At 37.9% G+C, this 18,933-nt stretch overlaps 4 gene segments (V, D, J or C); 3 read left to right on the forward strand and 1 right to left on the reverse strand.

Moving 5' to 3' along the window:
• Positions 1–4,228: 4,228 nt before the first annotated feature.
• On the forward strand, positions 4,229–5,252 carry LOC137887971 (Ig kappa-b4 chain C region-like). The segment is given in 2 exon segments: positions 4,229–4,268; positions 4,725–5,252. Coding segments are annotated over 2 exon segments (381 nt in total).
• A 2,945-nt stretch (positions 5,253–8,197) lies between these two features.
• LOC137887972 (immunoglobulin kappa variable 4-1-like) lies at positions 8,198–8,922 on the reverse strand. The segment is given in 2 exon segments: positions 8,198–8,529; positions 8,637–8,922. Coding segments are annotated over 2 exon segments (384 nt in total).
• An 816-nt stretch (positions 8,923–9,738) lies between these two features.
• On the forward strand, positions 9,739–10,759 carry LOC137887973 (Ig kappa-b4 chain C region-like). The segment is given in 2 exon segments: positions 9,739–9,778; positions 10,235–10,759. Coding segments are annotated over 2 exon segments (381 nt in total).
• A 2,978-nt stretch (positions 10,760–13,737) lies between these two features.
• LOC137887974 (Ig kappa-b4 chain C region-like) lies at positions 13,738–14,761 on the forward strand. The segment is given in 2 exon segments: positions 13,738–13,777; positions 14,234–14,761. Coding segments are annotated over 2 exon segments (384 nt in total).
• The last annotated feature ends 4,172 nt before the right edge of the window (positions 14,762–18,933 follow it).

Raw genomic sequence — 18,933 nt, forward strand, 5'->3', positions numbered from 1 at the left:
GAGAAAATCAACCAGAGGTTTTGGAAATGTGGACAGAACCAGAAAACATGGAAGTCATCTTCAGTTCTAGACGGTGGACCGGAGCCTCCTCTCTGCTTTAAGTTTTCAAATGATTCATCCTCAGCGTTAGACGTCCTATTCGAGCCGTACGCTATTGTTTGGTATTTTCAATTACTTTAAAAACACAGAGTCAGTGAACTGTAGCTGTCTTCAACACATCATGATGTTTCCTCCTCACTGGCTATTTAAATCATGACACCAATGGTGGGCCGTCAGGGCCAGCAAGGCTTTCTCTGCTGGCCTAGACACTGACAGAATTATTTTTCATAAATACACTACATGTATTCTACATATTTTTCCCTTTAGCTTATTATCTCATTGCATACAGTAGCTGTCTTCCTCAGTTGCGCTGCTTTCAGCACAGCTTGTTTTAAGTAGAGCTTTTATCCAATCAGATTTCACCTCTATGTTGTCTCTAAGTAAAAAAAATCTGCCCAGAGGCCTTCAGAATTACAAGTGAATCTCTTTGCAGTTCAAGTAAATGGGGACAATATTGTTATCGTCATAGTCTTCAACCAATCAGATTTTTAGTTTGACATGTTGGCCGTATTCTTTCACATGCCAGAGCCTTCTAGCTGGCCTACAAGTACGTCATCATTAACGTGCGACTTCATTGGTCAGTGGAGTAGCGTGACTGTTGTGAAAATAGCTAGCAGGACTTTGTCGTAAAAAGAGTTCAAGTTTAAAGATATGCAAGACGTTTTTACGTGACATTACATTTTTAACGTTTTGCCATGTTTGGCGGTGACAATCCCAAACTCTAGTGTCTCTGTCGAGCGGACATTTTCAGCCCTCAAACCAGGGACGTGAGGTCAGGGGAGGTCATCATGACAAGTAAAAAACAAATAATGCTAAAATAAAATAAATATTAATATTTCTATACTGATCTGTGCTATAAATGTAATTTCTGTATGATTCCAATCATTTCAAGCATTTTTATAATCAAAATCGCTGAATTAGCGCATGTCCTGTTCAAACAGAGGAGACAGTGAGGTGAGGCAGTGACGAGCTGTTCCTCTCCTCAGATTGTGAATCCCTCACTAACTGGGTTGAGCGTGTGCCTTTTAGCTTTCTCATTGTTTGTCACCACTGTAATATTTGTAGACACTTTTATTATATGTATTTTCTTTCCATAGAATAGGTAATGTGTTTCACGTCTGTGTAGAACATATTTAGTGTTGCTGATCTGACAGAAACCGCAGTGAAAAAGCACAGAGAGGCAAACACTACTCTGTCTCAAAGAAGGGGGCAAGCGAGAGCCCACGGGTCGGGTTGATGCTTGTTCTGTCGTTGCTCTTCTTCTACACTTCTCTTCTTCTTTTTATATTTTGCTTTGACCACAAAAATGTAAGATTATATATCCAAGCTTAAAAATGTCTCAAGAAACAAGGAAATATGAACAAATCAACAGCAATTCAACGTCGGACAGGTAAAGTAACCGTTTATGTGTTTGTTGTTCTCTTTATACATCCGTGGTTGCTACGCAGATTATCGCGGAATCTCACGATGTTCGCGGGTGGAGCCCGCGAGCGCTCCGCTTCTGAAACGCTCCCGGTGGAATCTAATATGTACTTTACCTATGTGTGTGTGTGTGTGTGTGTGTGTGTGTGTGTGTGTGTAAATAATGCTGATATGAAAAACAACCAGTAGTCAACGTGCAAGCTGCTAATTGAATGGTGATTTAAGCTTCTCTATTGGGTTCATATATTTGTAAATCTGACTTATGTAGAGTCAGAGCCTCACCAGACACGAACCTCACCGCACGTCACTGACTCAAACGCATTCAAATGTATTCAAGAAATACAACTGGGGAGACTCGACTGTCATCACTGGCGTCCATGAATCGGGAAGGACCTCGTGCTGGAACTAAACTGCACGGATGTACTGAACAACCGTGGTATTAAACTCTTTGTAAACAAAGAAAGGAGGATATACTTTGTCTTTAAATAGTGAACAGCAGCTTTGGTAAGTGAACTGCTTTTCTTTTTTTACATCTGCAGTAGCGTTACTACTGTGTTCATTTGTCAATGTGTCGTTTTTATGATATGGTTAATATTGTTCCCTCTGATGTGAATAATATGTGAATGGCCCGTGTTCTTGAGTGTGTGGTGGAATGTGTGTTTTAGCGCCGCAGTGTTGCTGGAATGTGCAGAGAACTGTTGAATCGTGTTATTTGGGTTTCATGTTATTCTACCTGCTTTGTTGTCAAGTAAATATATGTGACTGGTTCTTGTCAGTTGGTTCTTGTCATTGTGTTAATTACATTGATTTTGACTTTATGCATTGCCCGTTAATAACGAAGCATCCCGTCATGCTGGAGTCATAATGAGGTTATTTGGAAGTGGTTCAACTGTAGCAGGACAGCATTGAAGGCCCAGGTATAAAATACACGGCCCTCCACTGGGTACTTCCCAGAAAATGAATATAAGTCAATGTATTGTTGTGAGAAGTCATAACATCTTGAATGTGTGTGTGTGTGTGTGTGTGTGTGTGTGTGTGTGTGTGTGTGTGTGTGTGTGTGTGTGTGTGTGTCTTCAGTGAAGTGTATCAGTCTCTGCAGTAGCTTCCAGCTGCAGCAGTCAGTTCAGTTTCTGTTCAGTCTGACTGAGGGAGGTTTTTGTACGATGCTTTTTCACTGTGTGAACACCCACTGACTGTTGATGTAATGAACACTCTGACAGTAGTAAACTGCTGCATCTTCAGTCTGAACTCCACTGATGGTCAGAGTGAAGTCAGAGTTTGATCCACTGCCTGTAAAACGATCTGGAATCCCTGATTGTCGAGAGCTAGTTTGATAAATGAGTAGTTTGGGAGTTTCTCCATTTCTGTGTTGGTACCAGTGTAAATAGCTAGTGCTATCAACCTTCGGACTGGTCCTACATGTGATGGAGACGGAGCCTCCCAGAGCAGAGCTCACTGCTCCAGGCTGAGTCACTGTGACCTGTCCTCTGGACTCTGAGGACACAGAGACAAAAACATAAAGCAGCGTCACGGTTTAGTCGGCTTCATTTCAGAGGGACGGATGTTCACAGAGGAGAGGAGTTTGATTCTCTGGACTTTACCTGTGAAGCAGCAGCAGAGGAGAGTCCAGATGAGGACGGAGATCAAAGTCATGTTTTTGATGAGGACGATTTCTGTGTCTTCTGTTGTGATGAAGGACAGCTGTCAGTCATCCAGTGTTCAACTCTCAGGACTATAAACTCTCCCAGAGCACTGGAGCATGGTGCTGCTGATGCAAAGTGGCTCTCTATGGAAATGCTCTGACTGACTCCAACAGGGACTTGGATTACTGTGATGATGCTGTTTATCAATGGATCCATCACTTTATCAGAGTATTGATCAGGAATGTGTCAGTGCTCATTTATTAGAGTCTTTGGTTTGATGGAAAAACTGAAATCCAGAATATTTTTTTGATTTTCCCCAAATTCACTACCACATCAACCATCATCACTGTTGTACAAACTTAAACAAAGTTATAATTTGTCATTTGCCATTATCTAAAATAAAATGTATTTATGATAATTATTTACATTTAGCAGTATTTATTGAAGAGTTTTTCTTTACGAATATCTTATATCAATTTGTTTTATAAAGAGACAAGTAAATATTGCCCATAGATGTTCAACATTTCACAAATAAATAGTTAAATATATATATGTATCCTTTGTGAATCAGTTTTAATCATTTTAACCAGTTATTACATAAACTGGGTAAACTGTGAATGTGTTTGTTGAGTTTGTTTGTGTCAAAGTCAGAGAGCCGTGTCTCTCTACAGTGAGAGGTTTTTGTACGGCGGCTCAATGACTTTGTATCACTGTGGTTGACTTTTGGTGGAGGAACCAGACTGGATGTTGGAAGTAAGTTTTTGCACAAATATACTAAATTAATTATTCTAAAGTAATGTTTTAAATGTAGTTTTTGATGTTTGAAAAAGATGAATATATCTTGTTTTAATCGTACACTTTTAGGATTCATGTTTTTATTTCTCCTCCTTTATCATGGAGACTAACTCAGAGCAGTTTTACTAAACATTTATTTTCTCATTCCTCTCCAACTGAAACTCAAACAGCTTGAAATGTAAAAAAGATAAAACTTCTACAAATGTTTTAACAGTTTGGGTCCATTTCGACCTCAATTAAAACTGTTTTAAAACAAATTCTGAATCAGAATGAGTAAAATAGAAATGAACAGAGTGAAGATGAAGATAGGTAATTGAAAATGTGTAAAACCTCTTCATTGTGTCAAATATTGTTTTAAAATGTTTAAATCTTTGAACAGTTTTTAATGATGACTGACATCCACATGAAGAACGTTTGATTGTAGTCACTTCATTTTCTGTACTTGTAAATGTTTCCACTAAATATTTTAAAGTAATGTTTAGTTAATGTTTTGGATGATAATGTTCTGATATTTGTCCACATATTGATGTTTTATCTCCAGTGTAGTTTGATATATTTCAGCTCATTCTGTATGATGATTCTCTCTGTGCTGATATGCATGAGAGGCTTCTTAAAGGGAAGTGAAACAATGTGTGAGTGAGTGACTGGTGGAGCAGAAAGAACATCTGACAGAAACTCCTTAAAGGAGAAAATCAACTCTCTCACAGTAAAGGTGTCCAAGTGTCTGGTGTTTGATTGACAGCTGTGTGGTCCCTGTCCTCTAAGCTGATTGGTGTCTCCTAGGTGATGTCCGTCCCACCCTGACGGTGCTGCCCCCCTCCAGTGAGGAGCTGCAGCAGGGGAAGGCCACGCTCATGTGCCTGGCCAACAAGGGCTTCCCCTCAGACTGGAGTCTGGCCTGGAAGGTGGACGACAGCAGCAGCAGCTGGGAGGAGAGCAGGAGCCCCGGGGTGCTGGAGAAGGACGGCCGCTACAGCTGGAGCAGCACCCTGAGGCTCCCTGCAGACCAGTGGAGGAAGGTGGGCTCTGTGACCTGTGAGGCCACCCAGGGCTCCCAGACTCCTCTCTCAGAGACACTGAGGAGAGACCAGTGTTCCCAGTCCTGACCTGACTCACTGGACTCTGATACTGGTTTCACTCTGATACTCTCAGCCTGTACTCTGTAACTCTTTATGTCTGTTTATCTCTTTCTTTCACTCACTGTCTCAGTATATGTTTCATTGATAAAGTTTTTTGTTGTTGCTTGTTGTAATTCAGGTTGATTTAACACAATAAAGAATTTTTCATCAAATACATTTTTTTCATGTATGTTATTGTGAAAGAAACAGATGTTGCTGATTTAGTTCCATAAAAACTAGAAAGATTCGTTGTTTTATATTTTGAAAACTAAAAATTATCAGAAAATGTATAATTTCAGTTTAACATGAACCAGACATGATAGAAGTGAAATCCTTCTTTAATCCAGCTTCCTTATTAAAGCTTTTGTGACCTCGGAATCTGCTTCATTACACTAATTAAGTAAATTATCCTTTTTGTCGCAAAGTGATTGTTTAAATATGATAGAAAATCAGATATACTGTGTGTATCTCATAAATCAAGTGTGTCACTGGTAGAAACCTTCATGTGGAAATGGTTTTAAAAGTGTCCAGAAAGTTTTATGTATCAAAGTATAGCATATCTTAAATGTTTTCTTATGTACATAAGACGATCAAAACACACACAATGTGTTTAGGTTTGTTGTAAAATTAACTGTTTGACTTCAACATGAATCAAATAAACTTAAAACTACATTTGAATTACTCGAAAATTAAGTAAATCTTGAATTTCAGAGCCAAATATCTATTGTTTATGTTACCTGTATTAACTTATGTACTTTTCCCACTCACCTGCAATAAATGTAGTTTGATCAGTTTTGACTTTAAATATATTAACACCTTATTTCAACAAGATTACCAATATTATTTACTATAGTATCAAAAGTGTTTCCTGACATTATTCTGTTATATTATCTTCATTGTCAGTCAAAGTTAAAGTGTCTGTATTTCTGTGCAGCTGTTGATTCAGATCAGTTCCTCTTCAGCTGAGGAGGTTTTTGTACGATGGTGTATCACTGTGTGAACGGTAAGCTTTGACGCTGCTGACAATAATAATCTCCTGCATCTTCAGCCTGAACTCCACTGATGGTCAAAGTGAAGTCAGTTCCAGATCCACTTCCACTGAAACGATCTGAAACTCCAGTATGACGATTTGTAGCGTCATAAATCAAAAGTTTGGGAGATTCTCCTGATTTCTGAAGGTACTAGTGAAGGTAGCTACTAACACTTGAACTGGTTTTACATCTGATGGAGACAGTCTGTCCTGGAACAACAGACTGAGATCCAGGAGACTGAGTCAGGATGATTTCTCCTGATGAATCTGGAAAACATGAAAAAGAGCAGAAGGGTTATTGAGACAAATCCAGTTTGGAGAAAGATGATCAACATCCAAACAGAAGAGTCTCATTTCTTCAACATGGAGAACAGATGGAAGAAGGTAAATGCTGCTTGTTTCACTGTTTCTCCATCACAGCAGAACATCATTGTGGTGGAGCAAAGTTTTCAGAAGAGAGTCTCACCCTGAACAAGGAGCCCCAGGGTGGTCAGCAGTAGAGTCAGTGACATCATCATTGTGCTGCCGGCGTGTCAGTGTCTCTGAAAGGCCTGGACAGCCACTGATCAACACTGGCCTCTTAACGGCTGGGAGCAGAGAGGCAGGACACATATGCAAACACTCAGAGTCAGTGAAGTGTAGCTGTCCTCAACACATCATCATGTTTCCTCCTCACTGATGACAGCTTTGATCTACACATTTACATATTTACATGTGGAGGACATTGAATGGTCTGGTAGTGAACTGATCCAGTGACTTGAGGACAGTTTTGTTCCGTCTTTCCAGTTTGGTAATATGTTCTCTTTGGACAGTGATGAATGATATCAATATCAATGTGGGTTTGACATGTTTATGTTTGTAATGTGGAGATTTCACCAAGTAAAGCTGTGATGAGGCTTTAATGAAGGCTGAGGTTGAGGATCTCAGATCGTTTGTTTGAGAATCTCAACCAGAAGTTTTGGACGTGTGGACAAAAGCAGAAAACATGGAAGTCATCATCAGGTTTAGACGGTGGACTAAGTTTGATAAATGACCCATTCTACTTCCTATTAAAGTCTTACTTTATTTTTTGGTAATTTTAATAACGTTAAAAAGAACCAAATGATTGATTCAGCATCTAGAGCTGTCCCGTGATCTTCCTGAGCAGACTGACAATTACAAATTATTTGATCAAACCAGATCTGCCAACACATTTTATTGGACTTCATGGAATAATTTTATATCAAACATTGATATAGTTTACTCTATCAATGGAGATCAATCTCCAACACTAAGAACACGTTCAGCACCGTCTATTCTAGTTGGACAGATTTGTTTCACTCAAGTTCATGTAGATGTGAGTTCTCTGAAGATCTTCATGCTGCACTTTAACAACTTCTCGTCCACGTTGACTGAAAAGTTGAGGTTGAGAGTTGAAGCTTAAATATTAAAACTATTTCACCACAAGGTCCATTCAGTAGTTTTCCTGTTGGGAATTTGAAAATCAACATTTCAATGACAAATGGGCGACTCCATCTGCTGAGGATGTGACTGAAGGCTCAACAACAGTTAGTGGATGGACATTGAGAAGAGATTGTTTTATTGATTTCAAGGTGAAGAATGAACTATTAATCTCAATGAATTTATTAGGTTTTTGAGTCGCATGTAAGAGAAAATGTGCTTTTGCTTACGCTTTATATACATAACGATATAGAAAGAAAATACTAATGTTTTCAGTTTGGCTTTTCTTTACTTCTTTGGAAAATCAGATTAGAACATAAGACTATAACAGGATGTGAATGGATGGTGAAAAGCTGTGGTGGAAAGAATAATTTCATTAACAAAATGTGTTTTTTTGTCATTGAACTTCTTGTAATAAATGTTCATTAGTGGTTACAGAAAGAATTGTAATATACTCAATCGTCTTGATGAAAATGAACATGATGTGTATGTGTGTGTGTGTGTGTGTGTGTGTGTGTGTGTGTGTGTGTGTGTGTGTGTGTGTGTGTGTCTTCAGTGAAGTGTATCAGTCTCTGCAGTAGCTTCCAGCTGCAGCAGTCAGTTCAGTTTCTGTTCAGTTTGACTGAGGGAGGTTTTTGTACGACGCTTTTTCACTGTGTGAACACCCACTGACTGTTGATCTCATGATAACTCTGACAGTAGTAAACTGCTGCATCTTCAGTCTGGACTCCACTGATGGTCAGAGTGAAGTCAGAGTTTGATCCACTGCCTGTAAAACGACCTGGAATCCCTGATTGTCGAGTGCTAGCAAAGTAAATGAGCAGTTTAGGAGCTTCTCCATCTCTCTGTTGGTACCAGGCTAAATAGTGATATGAGCTGCTATAATAAACATCCTGACTGGTCCTACATGTGATGGAGACGGAGCCTCCCAGAGCAGAGCTCACTGCTCCAGACTGAGTCACTGTGACCTGTCCTCTGGACTCTGAGGACACAGAGACAAAAACATAAAGCAGAGTCACGGTTTAGTCGGCTTCATTTCAGAGGGACGGATGTTCACAGAGGAGAGGAGTTTGATTCTCTGGACTTTACCTGTGAAGCAGCAGCAGAGGAGAGTCCAGATGAGGACGGAGATCAAAGTCATGTTTTTGATGAGGACGATTTCTGTGTCTTCTGTTGTGATGAAGGACAGCTGCCAGTCATCCAGTGTTCAACTCTCAGGACTATAAACTCTCCCAGAGCACTGGAGCATGGTGCTGCTGATGCAAAGTGGCTCTCTATGGAAATGCTCTGACTGACTCCAACAGGGACTTGGATTACTGTGATGATGCTGTTTATCAATGGATCCATCACTTTATCAGAGTATTGATCAGGAATGTGTCAGTGCTCTTTATAAGAGTCTTTGGTTTGATGGAAAAACTGAAATCCAAAATATTTTCTGGATTTTCCCCGAATTCACTACCACATCAACCATCATCACTGTTGTACAAACTTAAACAAAGCTATTATTTGTAATCTTCCATAATCTACAATATGTATTGATGATAATTATCTACATTTAGCAATATTTATTGAAGAGGGTTTTTTTTACGAATATCTTATATCAATTTGTTTTACAAAGAGACAAGTAAATATTGCACATAGATGTTCAACATTTCACAAATAAGTTGTTAAATATATATGTATCATTTCTGAATCAGTTTTAAACAGTTTGACCAGTTATTACATAAACTGGGTAAACTGTGAATGTGTTTGTTGAGTTTGTTTGTGTCAAAGTCAGAGAGCCGTGTCTCTCTACAGTGAGAGGTTTTTGTACGGCGGCTCAATGACTTTGTATCACTGTGGTTGACTTTTGGTGGAGGAACCAGACTGGATGTTGGAAGTAAGTTTTTAGACAAATATACTAAATTAATTATTCTAAAGTAATGTTTTAAATGTAGTTTTTGGATGTTTGAGTCAGATGAATATATCTTGTTTTAATCGTACACTTTTAGTATTCATGTTTTTATTTCTCCTCCTTTATCATGGAGACTAACTCAGAGCAGCTTTACTAAACATGTATTTACTCATTCCTCTCCAACTGAAAATTAAACAGCTTGAAATGTAAAAAAGATAAAACTTCTACAAATGTTTTAAAAGTTTGGGTTAATATCGACCTCAATTAAAACTGTTTTAAAATAAATTCTGAATCAGAATGAGTAAAATAGAAATGAACAGAGTGAAGATGAAGATAGGTATTTGAAAACGTGTAAAACCTCTTCATTGTGTCAAATATTGTTTTAAAATGTTTAAATCTTTGAACAGTTTTTAATGATGACTGACATCCACATGAAGAACGTTTGATTGTAGTCACTTCATTTTCTGTACTTGTAAATGTTTCCACTAAATATTTTAAAGTAATGTTTAGTTAATGTTTTTGATGATAAAGAGTTAATATTTGTCCACATATTGATGTTTTATCTCCAGTGTAGTTTGATATATTTCAGCTCATTCTGTATGATGATTCTCTCTGTGCTGATATGCATGAGAGGCTTCTTAAAGGGAAGTGAAACAATGTGTGAGTGAGTGACTGGTGGAGCAGAAAGAACATCTGACAGAAACTCCTTAAAGGAGAAAATCAACTCTCTCACAGTAAAGGTGTCCAAGTGTCTGGTGTTTGATTGACAGCTGTGTGGTCCCTGTCCTCTAAGCTGATTGGTGTCTCCTAGGTGATGTCCGTCCCACCCTGACGGTGCTGCCCCCCTCCAGTGAGGAGCTGCAGCAGGGGAAGGCCACGCTCATGTGCCTGGCCAACAAGGGCTTCCCCTCAGACTGGAGTCTGGCCTGGAAGGTGGACGACAGCAGCAGCAGCTGGGAGGAGAGCAGGAGCCCCGGGGTGCTGGAGAAGGACGGTCGCTACAGCTGGAGCAGCACCCTGAGGCTCCCTGCAGACCAGTGGAGGAAGGTGGGCTCTGTGACCTGTGAGGCCACCCAGGGCTCCCAGACTCCTCTCTCAGAGACACTGAGGAGAGACCAGTGTTCCCAGTCCTGACCTGACTCACTGGACTCTGATACTGGTTTCACTCTGATACTCTCAGTCTGTACTCTGTAACTCTTTATGTCTGTTTATCTCTTTCTTTCACTCACTCACTGTCTCAGTTCATGTTGCATTGATAACGTTTTGTTGTTGTAATTCAGGTTGATTTAAAACAATAAAGTACTTTTCATGAAGAGAATTGTTTTCATGTATAATTTTATTCAATAAACAGATGTTGCTGTTTTAAAAGTTAAAGAGAAACATTCAGTCTTAAAATTAAAACATTTCTGGCAATTTTGGAAAAAAACAACTTCAAGTTATTATAATGCCATGTTGAATGTTGTTTTATATTTACTACAATAAAGAACTTTTCATCAAATTAGTTGTTTTCACATACGTTATTAAAAAAGAAATAGGTGGTGCTTTTTTATAGTTCCATTAATTTTGGAAACATTCAACCCAACTGAGTCCAATGTTTTAAAATGGTTTGGACATTTCTCTAAAAATAATGTAATAATACTATACTGTTGTGTTTAATATTTTTTTCATATTTTTAAAGAAACTAATTTGATAATCATTACTTTGAGGTTATTGTGACCCTGACATAATATAATTAAATCCATCATTTATTCCAGATTCCTTAAATATTGTATGACTTGAATCTGCTTCATTACTCTGAATGGAATTGTAGTTTTTTCTATAAAAACTGAATCTTATATAGTTTAAAGAAAATTAGATATACTTCATGTATATCATAAATTAAATTTGTCATTGGTAGAAACTCTCATGTGGAAACATATTTAGAAGTTTCAAAACTTCTAAATATTTACTATAAACTTACTATAAACACAAGATCATATAAACAAACTCAACTTGTTTATTTTTGTTGGAAAAGTTAAATGTTTGACTTGAACGTATATCAAATATATTAAAAAATATTTTTGAATTGCTTGAAAAATAATCTTTAGAACACATGGAAGTAAATATTATATTTCAGAGTCAAATATCTATTGTTTATGTTACCTGTATTAACTTATCTACTTTTCGACTTATCTTTGATGAGACTTTATTAATTATTTTGATAAGTAACCTATTTCAACAAGATTACCATTAAAACTTACTATAGTATAAAAAATATTTCTTGACATTATTCTGTTATATTATATTCATTGTCAGTCAAACTTAAAGTGTCTGTATTTCTGTGCAGCTGTTGATTCAGATCAGTTCCTCTTCAGCTGAGGAGGTTTTTGTACGACGGTGTATCACTGTGTGAACGGCCAGCTGTTACTCTGCTGACAATAATAATCTCCTGCATCTTCAGTCTGAACTCCACTGATGGTCAGAGTGAAGTCAGAGTTTGATCCACTGCCTGTAAAACGACCTGGAATCCCTGATTGTCGAGTGCTAGCATAGTAAATGAGCAGTTTAGGAGTTTCTCCATCTCTCTGTTGGTACCAGGCTAAATAGTTAGAGTTATAAACATCCTGACTGGTCCTACATGTGATGGAGACGGAGCCTCCCAGAGCAGAGCTCACTGCTCCAGGCTGAGTCACTGTGACCTGTCCTCTGGACTCTGAGGACACAGAGACAAAAACATAAAGCAGAGTCACGGTTTAGTCGGCTTCATTTCAGAGGGACGGATGTTCACAGAGGAGAGGAGTTTGATTCTCTGGACTTTACCTGTGAAGCAGCAGCAGAGGAGAGTCCAGATGAGGACGGAGATCAAAGTCATGTTTTTGATGAGGACGATTTCTGTGTCTTCTGTTGTGATGAAGGACAGCTGTCAGTCATCCAGTGTTCAACTCTCAGGACTATAAACTCTCCCAGAGCACTGGAGCATGGTGCTGCTGATGCAAAGTGGCTCTCTATGGAAATGCTCTGACTGACTCCAACAGGGACTTGGATTACTGTGATGATGCTGTTTATCAATGGATCCATCACTTTATCAGAGTATTGATCAGGAATGTGTCAGTGCTCATTTATTAGAGTCTTTGGTTTGAGTTTGATGGAAAAACTGAAATCCAGATTATTTTTTAGATTTTCCCCAAATTCACTACCACATCAACCATCATCACTGTTGTACAAACTTAAACAAAGTTATAATTTGTCATTTGCCATTATCTAAAATAAAATGTATTTATGATAATTATCTACATTTAGCAGTATTTATTGAAGAGTTTTTCTTTACTAATATCTTATATCAATTTGTTTTACAAAGAGACAAGTAAATATTGCCCATAGATGTTCAACATTTCACAAATAAGTTGTTAAATATATATGTGTCCTTTGTGAATCAGTTTTAAACATTCTAACTAGTGATTACATAAACTGGGTAAACTGTGAATGTGTTTGTTGAGTTTGTTTGTGTCAAAGTCAGAGAGCCGTGTCTCTCTACAGTGAGAGGTTTTTGTACGGCGGCTCAATGACTTTGTATCACTGTGGTACACGTTCGGTGGAGGAACCAGACTGGATGTTGGAAGTAAGTCAAATATTTCCATTTTTTATTATTTCAGGAGTAATTTGTCTTTGTATTCTTTTATATTCAACAGACTCAGAAAAGTAGTTTTCTTTCCACCATCATGAACGACTTTCTCAACAAATATTTTGCACTAAAAGACAAAGTTCACTTTAGCAACTTATATTAAAATACTCATATTTAAGAAAGTAAAACATTAAATTACAGGATAATCATTAGTTCCAGTTGAAATGGTGAAGTTTCATCTTGAGGGTTTGTAGTTTTAGTTCAGTGTGTCAAAGTCAGAGAGCCGTGTCTCTCTACAGTGAGAGGTTTTTGTACGGCGGCTCAATGACTTTGTATCACTGTGGTTGACTTTTGGTGGAGGAACCAGACTGGATGTTGGAAGTAAGTTTTTGCACAAATATACTAAATTAATTATTCTAAAGTAATGTTTTAAATGTAGTTTTTGGATGTTTGAGGCAGATGAATATATCTTGTTTTAATCGTTCACTTTTAGGATTCATGTTTTTATTTCTCCTCCTTTATCATGGAGACTAACTCAGAGCAGCTTTACTAAACATGTATTTACTCATTCCTCTCCTACTGAAACTCAAACAGCTTGAAATGTAAAAAAGATAAAACTTCTACAAATTTTTTTTAAAAGTTTGGGTTCATTTCGACCTCAATTAAAACTGTTTTAAAACAAATTCTGAATCAGAATGAGTAAAATAGAAATGAACAGAGTGAAGATGAAGATAGGTAATTGAAAATGTGTAAAACCTCTTCATTGTGTCAAATATTGTTTTAAAATTTTAAAATCTTTGAACAGTTTTTAATGATGACTGACATCCACATGAAGAACGTTTGATTGTAGTCACTTCATTTTCTGTACTTGTAAATGTTTCCACTAAATATTTTAAAGTCATGTTTAATTCATGTTTTTGATGATAAAGCTTTAATATTTGACCACATATTGTTGTTTTATCTCCAGTGTAGTTTGATATTTTTCAGCTCATTCTGTATGATGATTCTCTCTGTGCTGATATGCATGAGAGGCTTCTTAAAGGGAAGTGAAACAATGTGTGAGTGAGTGACTGGTGGAGCAGAAAGAACATCTGACAGAAACTCCTTAAAGGAGAAAATCAACTCTCTCACAGTAAAGGTGTCCAAGTGTCTGGTGTTTGATTGACAGCTGTGTGGTCCCTGTCCTCTAAGCTGATTGGTGTCTCCTAGGTGATGTCCGTCCCACCCTGACGGTGCTGCCCCCCTCCAGTGAGGAGCTGCAGCAGGGGAAGGCCACGCTCATGTGCCTGGCCAACAAGGGCTTCCCCTCAGACTGGAGTCTGGCCTGGAAGGTGGACGACAGCAGCAGCAGCAGCTGGGAGGAGAGCAGGAGCCCCGGGGTGCTGGAGAAGGACGGCCGCTACAGCTGGAGCAGCACCCTGAGGCTCCCTGCAGACCAGTGGAGGAAGGTGGGCTCTGTGACCTGTGAGGCCACCCAGGGCTCCCAGACTCCTCTCTCAGAGACACTGAGGAGAGACCAGTGTTCCCAGTCCTGACCTGACTCACTGGACTCTGATACTGGTTTCACTCTGATACTCTCAGTCTGTACTCTGTAACTCTTTATGTCTGTTTATCTCTTTCTTTCACTCACTCACTGTCTCAGTACATGTTGCATTGATAACATTTTGTTGTTGTAATTCAGGTTGATTTAAAACAATAAAGAACTTTTCATGAAGAGAATTGTTTTCATGTATATTTTTATTAAATAAACAGATGTTGCTGTTTTAAAAGTTAAAGAGAAAGATTCAGTCTTAAAATTTAAAGAAATCCTGGCAATTTTTGAAGAAAACAACTTCAATTTAATATAATGCCGTGTTGAATGTTCTTTTATATTTACCACAATAAAGAACTTTTTATCAAATTAGTTGTTTTCACATACGTTATTGAAAAAGAAACAGATGTTGCTTTTTTTATAGTTCCATTAATTTTGGAAACATTCAACCCAACTGAGTCTCATGTTTTAAAATGGTTTGGACATTTCTTTAAAAATAATGTAATAATACTATACTGTTGTGTTTAATATTTGTTTCATATTTTAAATAAACTAATTTGATAATCATTACTATGAGGTTATTGTGACCCTGACATAATATAATTAAATCCACCATTTATTCCAGATTCCTTAAATATTGTATGACTTGAATCTGCTTCATTACTCTGAATGGAATTGTATTTTTTTTCTATAAAAACTGAATCTTATATAGTTTAAAGAAAATTAGATATACTTCATGTATATCACAAATTAAGTTTGTCATTGGTAGAAACTCATGTGGAAACATATTTAGAAGTTTCAAAAATAACATAAGATGTGTTTTACTATAAACACAAGATCATATAAACAAACTCATTGTGTTTATTTTTGTTGGAAAAGTTAAATGTTTGTCAAATATCTATTGTTTATGTTACTTGTATTAACTTATGTACTTTTTGACTTATCTTTGATGAGACTTTAATTATTTTGATAAATAACCTATTTCAACAAGATTACCATTAAAACTTACTATAGTATAAATAATATTTCTTGACATTATTCTGTTATATTATATTCATTGTTGTTCTAACTTAAAGTGTCTGTATTTCTGTGCAGCTGTTGATTCAGATCAGTTCCTCTTCAGCTGAGGAGGTTTTTGTACGACGGTGTATCACTGTGTGAACGGCCAGCTGTTACTCTGCTGACAATAATAATCTCCTGCATCTTCAGTCTGAACTCCACTGATGGTCAAAGTGAAGTCAGTTCCAGATCCACTTCCACTGAAACGATCTGAAATCCCAGACTGACGAGTTGTAGCGGAATATATCAGTAGTTTAGGAGATTCTCCTGATTTCTGAAGGTACCAGTGAAGGCTGCTACTAACACTTGAACTGGTTTTACATCTGATGGAGACAGTCTGTCCTGGAACAACAGACTGAGATCCAGGAGACTGAGTCAGGATGATTTCTCCTGATGAATCTGGAAAACATGAAAAAGAGCAGAAGGGTTATTGAGACAAATCCAGTTTGGAGAAAGATGATCAACATCCAAACAGAAGAGTCTCATTTCTTCAACATGGAGAACAGATGGAAGAAGGTAAATGCTGCTTGTTTCACTGTTTCTCCATCACAGCAGAACATCATTGTGGTGAAGCAAAGTTTTCAGAAGAGAGTCTCACCCTGAACAAGGAGCCCCAGGGTGGTCAGCAGTAGAGTCAGTGACATCATCATTGTGCTGCCGGCGTGTCAGTGTCTCTGAAAGGCCTGGACAGCCACTGATCAACACTGGCCTCTTAACGGCTGGGAGCAGAGAGGCAGGACACATATGCAAACACTCAGAGTCAGTGAAGTGTAGCTGTCCTCAACACATCATCATGTTTCCTCCTCACTGCTGACAGCTTTGATCTACACATTTACATATTTACATGTGGAGGACATTGAATGGTCTGGTAGTGAACTGATCCAGTTATGACTGATATCAATATTAATGTGGGTTTGACATGTTTATGTGTTTGTAATGATGAGATTTCACCAAGTAAAGCTGTGATGAGGCTTTAAGGAAGGCTGAGGTTGATGACCTCAGATAGTTTGTTTGAGAAACTACAGAAGAAGTTTTGGACGTGTGGACAGAAACAGAAAACATGGAAGTCATCTTCAGTTCTAGACGGTGGACCGAAGGCTCCTCTCTGCTTTAAGTTTTTAAATGACCCATTCTACGTCCTAATAAAGCCTTAGTCTATTTTTTGGTAATTTTAATAACGTTAAAAACAACAAAATGATTGATTCAGCATCTAGAGCTGTCCCGTGATCTTCCTGAGCAGACTGACAATTAAAAATGATTTGATCAAACCAGATCTTCCAACACATTTTATTGGACTTCATGGAATAATTTAATATCAAACATGAATATAGTTTACTTTATCAATGGAGATCAATCTCCAACACAAAGAACACGTTCAGCACCGTCTATTTCAGTTGGACAGATTTGTTTCACTCAAGTTCATGTAGATGTGAGTTCTCTGAAGATCTTCATGCTGCACTTTAACAACTTCTCGTCCACATTGACTGAAAAGTTGAGGTTGAAAGTCGAAGCTTTACAATTAAAACTATTTCACCACAAGGTCCATTCAGTAGTTTTCCTGTTGGGAATTTGAAAATCTACATTTCAATGACAACTGGGCGACTCCATCTGCTGAGGATGTGACTGAAGGCTCAACAACAGTTAGTGGATGAACATTGAGAAGAGATTGTTTTGATGTTTTCAAGGTGAAGAATTAACTTTTAATCTCAATGTATTTGTTGGGTTTTTGAGTTGCATGTAAGGGAAAATGTGTTTTTGCATATGCTTTATGTACATCCAGATAAGAAGATAATATTAATGTTTTCATGTTGGCTTTTCTTGATTCTTTGGTGAATCAGATAAGAACATGTGACTATAACAGGATATGAATGGATGGTGAAAAGCTGTGGTGGAACGAGTAATTTGATAAACACCAAGATGATTTTTTTGTTATTGAACTTCTTGTGATAAATGTTCCTTCATGGTTACAGCAACAATAGTGAAATATCTAATCCTCTTCATGAAAGTGTGTGTGTGTGTGTGTGTGTGTGTGTGTGTGTGTGTGTGTGTGTGTGTGAGTGTGAGTGTGTCTTCAGTGAAGTGTATCAGTCTCTGCAGTAGCTTCCAGCTGCAGCAGTCAGTTCAGAATCTGTTCAGTTTGACTGAGGGAGGTTTTTGTACGACGCTTTTTCACTGTGTGAACACATACTGACTGTTGATGTAATGATAACTCTGACAGTAGTAAACTGCTGCATCTTCAGTCTGAACTCCACTGATGGTCAGAGTGAAGTCAGAGTTTGATCCACTGCCTGTAAAACGATCTGGAATCCCTGATTGTCGAGAAGTTGCTCTATAGATAAGAAGTTTAGGAGTTTCTCCATCTCTCTGTTGGTACCAGGCTAAAAAGTCTGAGTTATAAACATCCTGACTGGTCCTACATGTGATGGAGACGGAGCCTCCCAGAGCAGAGCTCACTGCTCCAGGCTGAGTCACTGTGACCTGGCCTCTGGACTCTGAGGACACAGAGACAAAAACATAAAGCAGCGTCACGGTTTAGTCGGCTTCATTTCAGAGGGACGGATGTTCACAGAGGAGAGGAGTTTGATTCTCTGGACTTTACCTGTGAAGCAGCAGCAGAGGAGAGTCCAGATGAGGACGGAGATCAAAGTCATGTTTTTGATGAGGACGATTTCTGTGTCTTCTGTTGTGATGAAGGACACCTGTCAGTCATCCAGTGTTCAACTCTCAGGACTATAAACTCTCCCAGAGCACTGGAGCATGGTGCTGCTGATGCAAAGTGGCTCTCTATGGAAATGCTCTGACTGACTCCAACAGGGACTTGGATTACTGTGATGATGCTGTTTATCAATGGATCCATCACTTTATCAGAGTATTGATCAGGAATGTGTCAGTGCTCATTTATAAGAGTCTTTGGTTTGATGGAAAAACTGAAATCAAGAATATTTTCTGGATTTTCCCCGAATTCACTACAACATCAACCAACATCACTGTTGTACAAGCTTAAACAAAGCTATTATTTGTAATTTTCCATAATCTACAATATGTATTTATGATAATTATCTACATTTAGCAATATTTATTGAAGAGTTTTTTTTTACGAATATCTTATATCAATTTGTTTTACAAAGAGACAAGTAAATATTGCCCATAGATGTTCAACATTTCACAAATAAGTTGTTAAATACATATGTATCATTTGTGAATCAGTTTTAAAGTATTTTAACCAGTTATTACATAAACTGGGTAAACTGTGAATGTGTTTGTTGAGTTTGTTTGTGTCAAAGTCAGAGAGCCGTGTCTC

Source organism: Cebidichthys violaceus, unplaced genomic scaffold (genome assembly GCF_023349555.1).
Source record: "Cebidichthys violaceus isolate CVI_PGR_0920_01 unplaced genomic scaffold, fCebVio1.0.p SCAF_50, whole genome shotgun sequence".
Classification (NCBI taxonomy): Eukaryota; Metazoa; Chordata; class Actinopteri; order Perciformes; family Stichaeidae; genus Cebidichthys; species Cebidichthys violaceus.